At 46.3% G+C, this 16,775-nt stretch overlaps 1 protein-coding gene across 2 annotated transcripts in view; it reads right to left on the bottom strand.

Annotated features, from left to right (window-relative positions):
* Positions 1-16,775, bottom strand: part of SRGAP3 (SLIT-ROBO Rho GTPase activating protein 3) — a 233,852-nt gene that overhangs the window by 98,380 nt on the left and 118,697 nt on the right. For both annotated transcript variants that reach the window (XR_003856658.1, XM_029601439.1), the window contains exon 2: positions 2,743-2,938. Coding sequence is in view for 1 of the 2 variants with exons in the window: in XM_029601439.1 (XP_029457299.1) it covers positions 2,743-2,938 (196 nt within the window). In the remaining variant the exon portion in view is untranslated. The remainder of the gene's footprint in view (positions 1-2,742; positions 2,939-16,775) is intronic.

The raw sequence follows: 16,775 nt of genomic DNA, 5'->3' as shown, positions 1-16,775 counted from the left end.
TTTCATAAACACACTGCCCCTGTCCAGTGAGAGGCGCCTGTGCTGAAGGCAGAGCACCGCCATTCCACAGGTTAACGCGCCCAACTGTTGAGATGTTTTATTCTGCATGGAGGAAGCTGCCCTGTACCATGCACACCTCAGAGGGCTGGGGGAGACACGCAGAGATCGCTACACCAGGAAGCACATCCCTGGCCCCTGACCTGCTCTTTACAGGCTACTGCTGCAGGCCCATCTGGGTACGATCCAGTACACAGCAGGGCTCTTTCGTTAAGAGGTTTCCACTTTTTTCAAAACTTGCACCTGACTTGTTAGCTCAGTTAAAGATATTATTATTAATATATCCGCACTCCGGTTCAGTCAGCCATCATTCGGATTAATATAAAGAACATCCTTTAGAAGGAGCCGTATTCTGCATGAGAACACGGCAGGAGCTCGCTCCCTCCTCTTGGAATGTTCTGCTGCCGTGTGCTCTGTCAGGGGCTTATCGTGGGTCTTTGGTGACCTGTCACAGGGTCCAGAAAACCCTCCCCAAAATTATGAAGGAAATTGGTTTATAAAAAGCCCATTTTACTTGCGCAAAGAGACACACAGCGCTGTGGCACATGCCAAAGCTCGGCTTAACACCGAAACGCTGCCTTCAATGACCTTAGAAAAGGGGAGCAGGGGAGTAAGAGGGGCAAGATGCAGAAAGTACAAATGAAAAACTTAAGCAGAAGCCGCTGGCAAAGATACTGAGGCTCCAAAACAGAGGAGCAAGGAAAAGAAAGAGCAGAGTCGTCCATACCTCAGCAAAAAATATTCATAATTTAATAAAGACATAGAATGCATCCCAAATGCAACATTTCAGTCGGTTAACAGGACGTCCTTCAGGTCAGTGACAGTATTCAAGGTGCGGTCTCACCATGGAGCGATACAGCGGCATTATGACAGCCTCTGTTTTATTTGCTATTCCCTTCCTAATAATTCCTAACATTGTTTGCTTTTTTGACTGCCACAGCACACTGAGCTGATGATTGCAATGCAATATCAACTATGATGTCCAGATCTTTTCCTGGCTGGTTAACTCCTAATATGGAACCTAACATCGTGTAACTACAGCAAGGCTTATTTTTCCCTATATGCAACACCTTGCACTTGTCCACATTAAAATTCATATTGACGCCCAATCTTCCAGTCTTGCAAGGTCCTCCACTTGTGATTTAACTACTCTGAATAATTTTGTGTCATCCACAGATTTATTCACCTCATTAGCCATACCCCTTTTCCAGATCATTTATAAATATATTAAAAAGCACCGGTCCAAGTACAGATCCCTGAGGCACTCCACTGTTTACCTTTTTCCACTCTCCGTATCCTGTCTTTTAACCAGTTTGTAATCCACAAAAGGACATCGCCTTCTCTCACAAGACTTTTTAGTTTGCTTAGAAGCCTCTCATGAGGGACTTTGTCAAACGCCTTCTGAAAATCTAAATACACCACATCTTCCTGGTAAGAAACGAAAAACATTCCTCAAATCAACCTGGAAGAAAATCTCTGTTTCACCGTATAATATTCAGAAAACCAAGATCCTGTTTGTTTACAGAAGAGACCACGAGGCAGTTCTCTGGGGTGAAGGGCGCGTCCCCAAACTGCTCCAGCACAGCGACAGCCCACAGCTGCTCACTGAAGAGCGTGACGCTACATCTGGAAAAGCACAGCACTCGCTCGCTAATGCTCCCTCCACCCTCCATATCCGGAGAGCGTGCCAGCCCTCCAAACCTTATCCCACTCCAACAGCTGGATGTGATTAGACCCCGAAACCCCCATGGCCTTCCACCAGGCAGACTGCTGTGGCGCAGCAGATGGTTCTCCGGTGCCAGCCCGTGCTGGAGAAAGATCTCTTCTCGTCTTTCGGACTCAGAGCTCTGTGCATGCAGGCAGAAATCCGATTCTTATTTAGAACATTTGGAAACCAAAAACTAAAATGCCTGCACAGATCTGGCCACCATACAGAAGCTGCTCAGTTCTGAATTCTTCCTCCAGACAATCGCAGTACTGGAGTATAGACCAGAAGGTATTCTGGGTACTGCCGTGCTGTCAGCTTGTCCTACCACGTACACTCCCACCGTCGGTCCACAGATTCTGTACACTGTCGTGAAATACCTTATCCTGCGGAAATGCATGTATCGCACGCTTTCAAGCAAGCAAGCATCTATACAGGAGTAAACCTCTTCTATATTTGGTGCGTAACTTAGGGGGTTAGCAGAGGCCAGGAACTATGAGTTCCTTCCCAGATGGCACTTTTCCACCCCCCCCCCCCAAATCTCACCCCAGTGCAGGTCCTAGCATGATTCCCACAGATCTGCAGGAGAGAAGGTAAGAAGGAGAAAGCAGAGTCCAGGGTGCAGGCTTCATCTCACCAGAACTCTGCTAAAGGTCGCCCAGAGTTCACAATTTGCCAGGCATATCCATGTCAAACAGGTTCTCATGTGCAATATAACCTGCCATGACAGATGCTAAAACCCTGGCAGGCAGATCTAGCACACGTGAAACTCATTTAATAATGAAAAGAGAGGGGCAGTCTCAAAATACAGAAATCTGAGCCACTTCTGCCATACATTGGATTTTCTCTGTATTCCTGCATGACGACTCTCTATACACGCCTGGCTTTTGATACTCTCACCCTCTCTCTCTACGCGTCAAGCTATGACTCTCTTCTCCAGCACACCCAGGAAGCCTTTGGTTGCTGGAAGAATGACTTACTTGAACTGATGATGCTCACGGGAGCTGCGGATTTTGGAAGAGAAGCGCTCAGCCAGTTTCTCCAGACTCCTGGAATACTCCAGTTCGATCTCAGCCTTCCTGCGGAAGAACTCCTGCAGGTCCTGCAGCAGCTGCAGCCGAGACTCTGACTGCTGTTCCAGGCATTTGAACTGCTCCACCAGCTGAGCACGGATCTCTGCAGAGATAGGGAGAGAGGCAAAGGATAAAGGGTGAGTCCTCCCGGGGCAGAACAGAACACATCAAATTCCAACATACATAATGTCAAACACTCCAGGGTGGGTAAGATCCAAGTGCTTATGGGAAAGTACCTCTACACTACAGTTTACTCAAGGAAAGACCATTCAGGTTCACTGAATGTGACAGCTACTATTTATTTAGCACACCGGAACAGCATTGTATTAGAGTACTAAAGCTGGCTACATTGCTTCAATAATGCTAAAATGTCCTGCAGTGTTAGCAGTACAGTATATTCTTCCAATCACTGTAGGGTCAATACAGCACTAACAAAACAGTGGTTATACAGTGTCCTAAATATAAATATTAGGCATATCAAAACCTGCATTAACACTGAACTATGTCTCCCACTGCAGCATAAACTATACCAATACTGAACCAAGCTCCCCACTCAGCATACCATGCAAGAACACTGTACCATGACCTCCACTGCAACATACCATGTACCAACACTGAACCAAGCCCCCCACTGCAGCATACCATGCACCAACGCTGAACCATGCCCTCACTGCAACATACCATGCACAACACTAAAACAAGCTCTCCACATCAGCATACCATGCACCAACACTGAACCATGACCTCCACTGCAACATACCATGCACCAACACTGAACCAAGCTCTCCACTGCAGCATACATGCACCAACACTGAACCATGACCTCCACCGCAGCATACCATGCACCAACACTGAACCAAGCCCCCCACTGCAACATACCATGCACCAACAGTGAACCATGACCTCCACTGCAACATACCATGCACAACACTGAACCATGACCTCCACTGCAACATACCATGCACCAATGCTGAACCATGCCCTCACTGTAACATACCATGCACCAACACTGAACCATGACCTCCACTGCAACATACCATGTACCAACACTGAACCAAGCCCCCCACTGCAGCATACCATGCACCAATGCTGAACCATGCCCTCCACTGCAGCATACCATGCACCAACACTGAACCAAGCCCCCCACTGCAACATACCATGCACCAACACTGAACCATGCCCTCCACTACAGCATACCATGCACAAACACTGAACCATGCCCTCCACTGCAGCATACCATGCACCAACGCTGAACCATCCCTCCACTGCAGCATACCATGCACCAACGCTGAACCAAGCTCTCCACATCAGCATACCATGCACCAATACTGAACCAAGCCCCCACTGCAACATACCATGCACCAACACTGAACCATGCTCTCCACTGCAGCATACCATGCACCAATACTGAACCATGCCCCCCACTGTAACATACCATGCACCAACGCTGAACCATGCCCTCACTGTAACATACCATGTACCAACACTGAACCAAGCCCCCCCACTGCAGCATACCATGCACCAACACTGAACCAAGCTCTCCACATCAGCATACTATGCACCAACGCTGAACCATGCCCTCACTGTAACATACCATGCACCAACACTGAACCATGCCCCCCCACTGCAGCATACCATGCACCAACACTGAACCAAGCCCCCCACTGCAACATACCATGCACCAACAGTGAACCATGACCTCCACTGCAACATACCATGCACAACACTGAACCATGACCTCCACTGCAACATACCATGCACCAATGCTGAACCATGCCCTCACTGTAACATACCATGCACCAACACTGAACCATGACCTCCACTGCAACATACCATGTACCAACACTGAACCAAGCCCCCCACTGCAGCATACCATGCACCAATGCTGAACCATGCCCTCCACTGCAGCATACCATGCACCAACACTGAACCAAGCCCCCCACTGCAACATACCATGCACCAACACTGAACCATGCCCTCCACTACAGCATACCATGCACAAACACTGAACCATGCCCTCCACTGCAGCATACCATGCACCAACGCTGAACCATCCCTCCACTGCAGCATACCATGCACCAACGCTGAACCAAGCTCTCCACATCAGCATACCATGCACCAATACTGAACCAAGCCCCCACTGCAACATACCATGCACCAACACTGAACCATGCTCTCCACTGCAGCATACCATGCACCAATACTGAACCATGCCCCCCACTGTAACATACCATGCACCAACGCTGAACCATGCCCTCACTGTAACATACCATGTACCAACACTGAACCAAGCCCCCCCACTGCAGCATACCATGCACCAACACTGAACCAAGCTCTCCACATCAGCATACTATGCACCAACGCTGAACCATGCCCTCACTGTAACATACCATGCACCAACACTGAACCATGCCCCCCCACTGCAGCATACCATGTACCAACACTGAACCAAGCCCCCCCACTGCAGCATACCATGCACCAACACTGAACCAAGCTCTCCACATCAGAATACCATGCACCAACGCTGAACCATGCCCTCACTGTAACATACCATGCACCAACACTAAACCAAGCTCTCCACTGCAACATGCCATACACCAACACTGAACCAAGCCCCCCATTGCAACATACCATTCACCAACACTGAACTATGCCCTCCAGTGCAGCATACCATGCATCATACCACTATGGTGCACACTAAAACCAACACTGAATGGTGACTTTCCCTGTAGTGCACATGGAATGATACCTTCCACTGCAGTGCACACCACACTAACACTGAATGGTGAATCTCCCTGCAGTGCACACTACATGAACACTGAACCATTCTTTGAAAAGATAGTCCTTCTCATGGTAATCCATGCCACAGTAACCACATGACTGGACTATTGCAATGCACTTTATAAAGGTCTAACAGAAAAGACACTCCACAAAATCTACTTTATTCAAAATTCTGCTGCACGACTGCAAAAGGCTTGACCATGTCATACCCTTCCTACAAAAGCTACACTGGTGAGAGGTGAAGCAAGATGGTGGCAGGAGTCCATGAGTGGGTCTGAACTCTCTAAATCATTGTGCTTTATAATTATTTCCTTAAGCCAGTTTACCTAAATAATGGCCCCAAAACAGAAGGGGATGGTGAGGAACTATTTGCTCCAGCTTCTATACCTGTGGCTCAGAAGACATTCAACTCCTTCTTTGTGGAGCAACCTGGTTGCTCCACAACCCGTTGCCATCACACAACGATGAGATTTGAACAATGTTCTCTCAAACCTAGAGAGTCCATCAAGCTAGGTTGAGAGAGACATTGTACAAATCTCATCGTTATGCGAGTTTCCACACTCTGAAAGACATCAAATCTTTACAAGAGTGTTCTGTTCTGTTCATACGTCTCACTCTGCATGTCAAAGTGGACCCTAACCCCTACACTACTATCTAAACCTCACCTCGAGTTACTAGGTGGGCCTCCTATAGTAGCATAAATAGCTAACTACTACACAGGCCTTATAGATAGGTGCTCTCCCCCCCACCCCCAGTGGTTGTAGGTAGGAATTGCAATAATTGTGGTATTACTACAAAGTGCAATGATATATTGATAAATCTAGCCCTAACACAAGTTGGAAAATGACCATATTAGTAGGTAAGTTTATAAATATTTATAAATGCCAAATTGAAATGTCTAAATTGCTGCTGCTTTATTTTTTTAACTGTTTATTTATTGAATTTCATATGTTAAAACAAGTATGACTACCACCAGAAATTAAGCACCAATATACACAAGAATAGGGAAAAAGGAGCAACCAACTGATTAAGAAAGTGCTATTAGCTCACAAACATGGGGAGATCCAAATAAAATCCGAGCCTTAAAAGAAATAGAAAGGAAGCAAATAACATGAGAGGTGCAGGAGAATTCATCAAATTATTGGATGACAAGCCTAGAAACAGCACATGGCTATATACCCGCTGACATTTTTAGAATCCAACAGAAAACATAGCTGTGGTGCCTCAAAGAAAACATATTTGACAGCATTCAGAATCAATATACATTTACAAGAAAAATGCAGCGTAAACCTTGCACCAAGAGCTAAAGCTTCCTGGCAAATCAACAGAAATGTCTTCCTACAATCTCTAGAAACGTCTGGAAAAAGACTTTATGACCATGAAACAAAGCTGAACCCTACTGAAAAAGAAATTCATCATAGAATCTTTGTCTTGTGAAAGCACAAAGGAAACCAACAGTGTCCCTCTTTCAAGAATTTCCAAAGCACTGGGACCTTCAATTAAAGCAGTAATATCCACACTATCATCGGTGATATGTCCTTCCTCCTACACTGCTGGACCAAAACCAGCAATTTTCTAGCCCACCGGCAATTAAAAAAAAAAAAAAGCAAATAAAATAGCTTTACCGATGGGGGTAGAGCTTCAACCAGGATATGGAAGATTTCCAACATATATTCAATGGAGATTTAGGTATAAATTTAGGAACAATAAGGGCCTGAATGCTCAAATGTCTGGCCTGATTTTCTAGGTTCTCAGCCTTACAGAAGAGAACCATATCACCACTCAGCATTTCATTCTGGACCATCTTAATTCAGCCAACTTGCTGTTCCATAGCTGCAAGTTCCTCTCCTCTTAGGGTCATCAGTGCTTGAACAGCTCGTTCCAGTGGTGCCAGGAGCATTGTGATACGAGTGGGCTTACTAAAGGAAGGTCTTGCAGAAAGTTCAGTCAGAACCAACACAATAACTTCAACAGCTGGATGAACGCCTTCACTTGCATTCCTTTGCCTCTGCTGAGCTTCCCAACTTTCAGGATTTCGCTCCCCAGCCCCCCCTCCCTCCCCGTTCCTGACAACTGAAAACTCGCCACGGCAGGCACTCAGCACGGAAAGCAGAGGTCTTCTCCAGAAGGCCCGCTCCAAGGCGCGCTTCTACCTGCATCATTGGAAGTGAGAAGGCTTCAGCGCCATAGGAATGGGAGTCGCAGAAATGTACGGGGGCTCAGTCACAGCCGATGGCTCGAGAATGCCACTTGAGTCAGGAAAGAATCCATCTTCACCCGGGGGCTGGAGGACCACCTCGAAGCCTTCCTTTCAGTCTGACCATCGTTAGAACATAAGATTTGCCATTCTGGGTCAGACCAAGGGTCCATCAAGCCCAGTATCCTGTTTCCAACAGTGGCCTATCCAGGTCACAAGTATTTGGAAGGATTCTAAAAGGTTGATAGTTAAAGTCAAAAAATTGTTTAAGAAACGCATATTTTAAAATCATGAGTACTGTATTTTTGGGTGGTATGGTTAGGATTTATCCTGACCTAGCCAGAAGCACTCAGATCAGATGCAAGGCTTTTCTTTCTTTAAAATCTAGCGTCAGAGCTTTAGGGGCAACTTAATATTTCATTTGCAAAGTTGTTTATTACTTTGTAATGTTTTTGAAAAAAAATTAATAAAGAAAGAAAAAAAAAATTGTTTAAGAAAAAATTCCAGAGAAGGAAATCTGGAACAATGAGAGAGAACTCCTGACACGTCCTCTCATGTAGATACCATCTTGGATTTCCCCTAATTGCTGGTATTTTTAAATATCTATGGTAAAGCTGCAAATGGCCTTGTGTTCATCTGCAGATGCTCTAATTGTACTCTAAACTGATCTGAGTGAACGTCATATTCAAAGGGACAGGTAAATAATGATACCTCCCACTGCAGTGCACGTTGCTCGAACACTAAAGGATGTGTGATACCAATGGTTATGCACCAGTCACATAATTAGGGTTGCCAACTGGCTCCAGGTTTTCAGAACAGGCTAATCCATTCCTGGGCTTTACCCCACTGCATGCAGGGACTTGCAGTTCTGGCTTCCCTATTGCATTTCCTTAGAAGAGCAAGACTACAAGTCCCTGTATGCAGTGGGGGGGGGGTAAAACCAGGACCGGATCAACCTGTCCTGAAAATCTGGAGCCAGCTGGCAATCCTACACATAAAAGCACACAAGAGATTGCAACAGTCTCGCTGATAATGACTGCACCCAGCAATGCTGAGAAACTACTAGGTAGGGAATCAGTTAAAGAATAAAAGAAAAAAAAAAGGCTGAAAAATAGAATATGCAGTTTTGTATAAGGTGAGTATCAGCAGTAGGCAGAAGTACCTATGAAATATTACACACTGGGGATATCATGAGCTGGAGCCACAAACATAGAAAACACTTAATGGCTTCTCTCTAGCAGTATTCCCAGAAACCTGTCCAATATACCATCACCTTCAGAAGAGCACTTACTGCCAGCACCAAAACCACTGCTAAGTGTTAGCAACAAAAAAAGGCCAAGGAACACAGAGTGTGTGAGAACAACTTCATAGCTCACATCTGACCTACAGAATCGTTCCTCCCTCACGCTGTTCTCTTCTGAGGCGATTCCTTTTGTACAAAAGACGGCTCCCATAGCCAGACACAGGCTCATTAAACATGCAGGAGCGCATTAATAAATGCAGCTCTCTCCCCACAAACCACAGACTGCTGCCCCACGTTCAGCCCAGAGGAACAGCTGCACCTCCATCTGCACGGTTACTGGCTAAAGGGTAAAGCAGAAACGGAAGCAGGGGGTGCGGGCAGCCTGGGAGGCAACGGGGCCATTTAGGAGGTGCCAGGGTGTAACTGTAGCTGGACCTGGAATTTTAGCCAGGCTGGAGGCACTGGAGAAGGGGTGAGAGCATCCCTCGGCCTGCAGGATGTGCTCCGGGATCTCCCGGACTGCTCTAGTAAGACTGAAGACGATTCTGCGACACAGGCTGGCAGCACCCGAGCAGCATCTGAGAACAGGCCCCACGCTGAACATTCGGAGGGCCGTAACATACTAGCAAACACAGTAATGTCGGCAGAAAAAGACCAAATGGTCCATCCAGTCTGCCCAGCGAGTTTTTTATGGTAGGAACTGCCGCTCCGTGCAGGACTACCCCCCCCATGTTTCTGTTAAGGGTAGTAATGTTAACAATCAAAATCAAGCAACTGTCAAATCCACAACAAAATTACCGCTAGCAACATTTTTTACAGAGCGAGCAGCCTGCTTCATAATTCAGACAATGCTGCTTGAACGCACTTTGCTTTTGGACATGGCCTGCGCTTTTTCCCCTAATGTGCCTTCCCTAAAGAAGGCACACCTTGCATCCACCAGGGACCGAGTCCTTTCCATTGCTGGGCCTACACACTGGGATTCACTACCTTCGAACCTCAGTCTTCAGCAGTGCGCTACTAAATTCAGAACTAACTTAAAGACCTGGCTCTTCAGACAAGCATACCCGCAATGGCTCCTCTACACTCCCACGCCCCTTTGTTGCGCCAACATGTAATCCGAACCTAGGTATAAAGTCACGTTACATTGTTTCTCTGTCTTTCCTTGTTCTGCGTAACTCCGCCAGCAGCCTGTTGTGCTTGTATCTTCAGTTCTTTATTGCATCCTTACTCGGTTCCTTTGTAATCCTTTCCCTAATACCTGTTTATTGTAATTTCCAACCTGTTGTTCTGCTGTAAACCGATATGATGTCGCTACTAATATCGGTATAAAAAAGTTCTTAAATAAATAATGTCTGCAGATCAGTACCCTGGTTACCAAACCCCATGCACTCTTTTCTTCATTTCCAAATCTAGCTTTTAGGGATCCACAGTGTTTATCCCATGTCTTTTTTAAATTTTACTGCTTTTGTCTTCACCGATGCTTCCGGAAAAGGCATTCCAGGCATCCATCACCCTTCTCTGTGAAGAAATATTTCCTGATGCGGTTCCAAAGTGCAGAAAAATTGATGCTGATCCAATGGTTTATCATTTCGCCAACAGGCTGCGTCGGGAGGGACAACACTTTCAAGACACCATTCAGTTCAGTCGGTAATAGGAACTTTCAGGGTGCGCCAACAGGGGGACCCTTTTAACAAATACCTGTAATACAGTGGAGTTGCCGTTTATAAAATTATTAAAACTGCTATGAATGATAACCATTGGATCAGCATCAATGTTTCTGCGCATGTGATGTATGCACTTTGATTGCTGAGTGCAGTCCCAGCTCACTTGTTGGTATTCTGATGTGGTTCTAAGCCATCCCCCCTGAAGTTTCATTTCGTGACCCCTGGTCCTACTGTTTGCTTTCCAACAGAAAAGGTTCGAAGTTCGTGCATCATTAAAACCTTTCAGGTAACTGAAGGTCTGTATCCTATCTCCCCTTGCACCTCCTCTCTTCCAGGATATGTACATGCAGATCCTTCAGGCTCTCCTCATAAATCTTCCGGTACAGACCTTACATCATTTTGGTCGCCCATCTCTGGACCGCCTCCGTCCTGTCTCCTTTGGAGATACGGTCTCCAGAACTGAACACAGTACTCCAGGTGAGGCCTCGCCAAGGACCTGCACAGCATTGCACAGGTCCTTGGTGAGGCCTCACCTGCAGTATCGTGTTCAGTCGTTCTCCGCAGGCTGCCCTTCTGCAAAAGCATGGGCGCACTTTTACTGGGCGTATTGTGTGGCTAATTCCCTTTGAAAATTAGATGGTATGAGGTACCCATGCTGAAAGCACCCGGACGCTGTGCAGGAAGCTGCCAGGGGGGTAAAACTGAGCGTAGATTTTCAGAACTCAAATGTCCTCCCTGGGAACGACTCCTCACAATCCCGCCAAACGTTTGCCTACTCTGAAAGCCCGCATCTACTTCTACCCAAGTTCAGCAGGGCAACTTACCTGCATAAATACTTTTACAAAAAAAAAAACCACCCTCTGCAAGACCTCGCTCTACTGATCTTCAATGGTTAACAAGCAATGATTTAGAAGCAGAGAAACACTGGGCTGGAAGGGTTCCAAAGAGGTCACGTTTGTGGTTATACGAAAGTCGCTAAGCATGGTTTTTCTATTATAAGCGGTATATAAAAACTTGTAATAAGTAAAACACGGGCTCGTCCCCCAAGCCCAAGGCAGGATCCACACTGTACTTAAACCATCCCAAACAGATGTTTACCTAGTCTTGATTTTAAAATTCACATAATCTTTTAAGAGAATGATAACCTAGGACTTTTGTCACTCTTCAAGGCCAGAGTGTGGCTTCGAGCCCATGGATTTACCACTGTACCACACCCTGATCCCACAGTACTAATTTACAGCAGTGTCTGCAATACAGGTATATGCCAAAAGAGACGGAGATCAGAAGGAAAGGGGAAGTATTTTCTACGCCTCTGATAAAGAGTTTATCAGTACTTCAGTACATGCATTAAACAGGTCATCAGCTATGCACTTTGGACCCTTCGCGGCAACGTTTTACTGTTGTTTTCAACATAAAAATCTGATTTTTCCTATGGATCAACCAGAGGTCAGAGGGTTCTCAGGTCCTTGTGTGAACATGAGGGCTCAGGCTGTGGCAGCAGGTCCCTTCACTTCCCTTTCTCAGCCTCGCTCACTGCTCTGGGAGATTGCAGAAGCTCAGGGGGGGGGCACTGGTGGGTGACAGCATAGGGCAAAGTGGCTGGCGTCACTGACAACGGTTAGCCGACTGCCTGACGACAACACTTCGCAGAACACAGCCTGCGCTTCAGATGCCTTGCTCTCTCTGCAGTCACTGATTTCATAAACTAGTAGTAGTACAATCAGCAGCCACCCTGCACGCAACCTGAAGGTCTGATACCTGTCCTAGAGAGATCCTGTCAGCACATGCTGGTGTGGAAAGAGCCTAGTTCCTTTCACTTACCTCAAAATGTCCAAGGAGGGTCTGTCAGTGCATACAGGAGATGTCACTGTGTATAAGCAGAGCAAGCAAAATCAGCTCTTCCTGATTAAAATCCAGGAGGGCAGCATGAGAGGAATGTTAATCATCAAGGCCAGGCAGGCTCTGTACCCACTCACAGCAGGAGATTAAGGGCACTGTGGACCGATTCAGGATCCCCCAGTCATGGGCTGAGTCAGTCTTGGCTTCTATCCTGCTGCATTCTGCCTTGCAGATCCTTCTTATTCCCATTAAAAAAAAAAAAAGGCCACAGCAGTAGCCTCTGCAGGCAATGGGATGTCAGAATCAACCGATCTGAGAATGATTAACATAAGCTGAAAACTTTGATAGCTCATAGGCAATCTGATCCTCATCAAATGAATTTCAAGCTGATTTCAAACCACTTGAAACACTGAAATATGTATTGAAAATTGGTTCAAAGTGTCAGTGTGCTGCCACGCAGGAGGATCTAGCAGAGGCAGCCAAAAGAACATATGAACATGTAATCTGCTTTGAAGTGCCTGAAAAGCAGAATATAAAATAAATAAGTGCCATGCTAGGTCAGATCAAGTCCAGCATCCTGTCTCCAACAGTGGCCTGTCCAGGTCACAAGTATTCGACAGATCCCTAGACAAACTGTACGGCACTCCACAGTGAGAGGTATAGATTTGGGAAACAGTCACAGGGAGAGGGGAGTGCTTTGCCTTCAAGGTGCCTCAACTTCCAAGGTGAGCTAGACAAATGCAAAAGGACATCATTGTACACTTGGGTATAAAAAGACCTGACAAATGATCCGTTGGCAAACATTCAAATGCAGTTTAAGAAGTTGGGAATAGGTGTTGGACAGGTAGCCATATCTGTGACCTTCTTAGACCTGGCTATGGGGCCGATGCAGTAAAACCACATGGTAAAATGGATGCTCATATTGAGCGCCCGTTTTACTAATGCGTGCATAACCACCTCTCCTGGGTGCCCGATGCAATAATCAAACGAGCTGCCGGGCTAAAATGGATGTAATAGGGTAAATTGTGTGTCCCTAGCACTCCAAAGAATCGGGCGCCCAGAAGATGTGGGTGTTCAGGTTAGGAAAACGGACGCTCAATACGAGCGTCCACTTTATCCCGCCACTTCGGAGCTTCATAAGCTGCTGATCCAACGTCACTTGAGAGAGAAGACATCTTACGTACTTACACGAGGGAATGGCCAGCAGAAAAATTAAAGTAAATCGTTTCATGCATAAAGAAAAAATAGTAAAATGGACGAATGCTTGGCAGTTTATCACTGCAACACGCCGAATCCGCAAAATACGAAATGAGAAATGACTACTTACCTGATAATTTCCTTTTCTTTAGGACAGTCAGATGAATCCAGAACAAGTGGGTTATGCACCTCTACCAGCAGATGGAGACGGAGCAAATCAATATCACAGTGCATATACCCCTGCAGTGACATCAGCCTGCCAGTTGTGTCTTCAAAAGCAACTGTGGACCAACTAGCAAAACTTGATTAAAAACAAGTAACCATTTCAGTACTCAGCCAACAGGCAACACTGAGCTCACACAAGAATGTGTTAATACTAGTTAGGGACTGGACGAACAGTTACCAGTAATCCCTGTAACACGTAGTCACACAAGAGGACCATAATGCAATCATTCGGCAGCCAAGGGAGGGAAGCCGGATTCATCTAACTGCCCTAAAGAAAAGGAAATTATCAGGTAAGTAGTAATTTGACATTTCTTAGCATCAAGTCCGATGAATCCAGAACAAGTGGGATGTATCCAAGCTACTCCCGAATAGGCATCCTCCTGGGCTTGCACATCCAGACGATAATACCTGGACGTGTGTAACAAGGACCACATCACAGCTCGGCAAATGTCGATGGGAGACAACAATATAACTTCCACCTAATTCACTGCCTGAGCCCTAGTGGAATGAGCCCTGACCTGACTAGGTAACAGCTACCCAGCATCAACGTATACAGTAGTGACTAACTCCTTAATCCAGCAAGTTATTGTAGCCTGCGAGGCCAGCTTTCCCTGCCTAATACCACCATGAAGGACAAACAGGTGATCCATCTTCCATAAAGGCTTAGTAACCTCCAGATACCTAACAGTATGTCTCTTGACATCCAAGAATTGCAACAAACGATACTTTTCTATATTTCTCTCTCTGTGCAGAGATGGCACTGATTCAAGTGAAAGTTAGCGACCACCTTCAGAAAAAAAGGAAGGAACAGTACACAGCTGTACCACCCCTGGAGTCACCAGGAGGAATGGCTCCTGGCAAGACAAGGCTTGCAGGTCGGAAACCCTAAGCACAGAACAAATTGCCAAAAGAAACACTGTTTTCAAGGTCAGTAACCACAAGGTCAGATTACGCATCAGTCTAAGTGTAGGGCCTGCTAAGAAATCCAATACCAAAATTAAGACTCCCTAAGGGCACCGGAAACCGCAAAGGACAGTGAAGATGTTTCACTCCTTTCAGGAAATGGGCCACATCAGGATGTGCCGACAGGGAACCACCAATCACCTGACCCCTGAAGCAGGCGAGAGCCATTATTTGTACCTTTAAGGAATTGAGGGCCAAGCCTTTATTCAAGCCATCCTGCAGAAATTCCAAAATGAGCGGGATCTTCACTGAACAAGGAAGAGAACCTCGATCCTCACATCAGGCCTCAAACGCTTGCCAAACCCACACGTAGGCCAATGAAGTGGAGAACTCTCTAGCTCTCAACAAGGTGGAAATCACTGCCGCAGAGTATCCATGCTTCAGCAAGCGAGCCCTTTCATGGGCTATACCATAAGCCAAATCGAATCGAATCTTCATGAAGAACAGGTCTCTGCTACAACAAGTTCCTGTGCGCCGGAAAACGAAGGGGTGAGTCCACCAGGAGCCTCCGCAGAGTGCATACCATGGTCTCCTGGGCCAATCTGGAGCGATCAAGAGTACCATCCCTCTGTGGCGCTCGATCTTTCGAACCAATCTGCCTAACCTGGGCCATGGAGGAATGGTGTACAGTAACCTGTCTTCCGGCCACTCCTGCATCAAGGCATTGATCCCCAATGACTTCGGATCTCTCCTGCAACTGAAAAATCATGGAACTTTCACATTAAGAGAAGTCGCCAGCAGGTCTAGAAACAGGAGACCCCAGCGATCCAGAATCAGTTGAAACGCCTCGTTTGACAATGTCCAATCTCCTGGATCCAGAATGTTCTTGCTGAGAAAGTCTGCTCTTACATTGCCTTTTCCTGCTATGTGCGAGGCTGAGATCATCTGGAGATGCACCTCAGGAATTCTCAACTGGTGGAGGAACCATTTGGTATCACCACGGGAGAGTGGGGTGAATTTATTTCCCTCATTTCTCCTTTTTTTCCAAATCAAAATAATCCCCAGTAGGGAGATGCACGTCCACCATCTGCTGGAGACGAAGAATACTGGCAGGCTGATGTCACTGCAGGGGTATATATATTGCGACATCAGCTTGCTCCGTCTCTGTCTGCGGGTAGAGGTGCATAACCCACTTGTTCTAGATTCATCTGACTGAATGCTAAGAAAGGCTTTATGTAAATGGGAACTACAGAAAGCCTTGTTGTTTTGTTTTTTAGTTGAGCCCTGCATTCGCGGGTTGACTTAACGCCAGCTCCATTAAAAAGGGTGCATTAGCCAAGCAGAGATTTTCTGCATCATGGGGGGGGGTGGGGGAAGGGTGGATAATAGCTAATAGCCTCATCTACATGGCATTTACATGCGATGAGCACTTTTAACTACTCCTCAGTTCGGACACGCTAATCCCCTTATTGCATTGGGTGTTAGCTTACTGCGTCCAAAACGCGTGTCCAATTGCTTGTTAAGCTGTGTCCTCGGCTAAGAACACTTTATTGCATCAGCCCGATATGAAGACAACTTTCAAACTGCGCACACAAGTGTAAAATCTAAAGATGCTTTTTACCCTCAGATTTTATGTCAGTTTTCAACGGGAAAACTGTCTATTTGAAAACTGGGTCAGAAAATGTCCATACTCATACCTGCACCTTCTAGTCGCAAGGTACCTTTTCTAGCAAAATTACCTCCATGTACATGAATGTGCATAACTGTAGAGGACAGGGTAGCCAACTCCAGTCCTCCAGGAAAGGTCAGAACAACTAGCAGAAAAGAAAGCAACTCTGATTCTGGAGTGTCAGAACCAGGTCTGGTTTTCAGGATCTCCACAACGAATGTG

The sequence above is a fragment of the Rhinatrema bivittatum genome, chromosome 4 (genome assembly GCF_901001135.1).
Source record: "Rhinatrema bivittatum chromosome 4, aRhiBiv1.1, whole genome shotgun sequence".
NCBI lineage: Eukaryota > Metazoa > Chordata > Amphibia > Gymnophiona > Rhinatrematidae > Rhinatrema > Rhinatrema bivittatum.
This window is presented reverse-complemented; position numbering and strand designations above follow the sequence as displayed.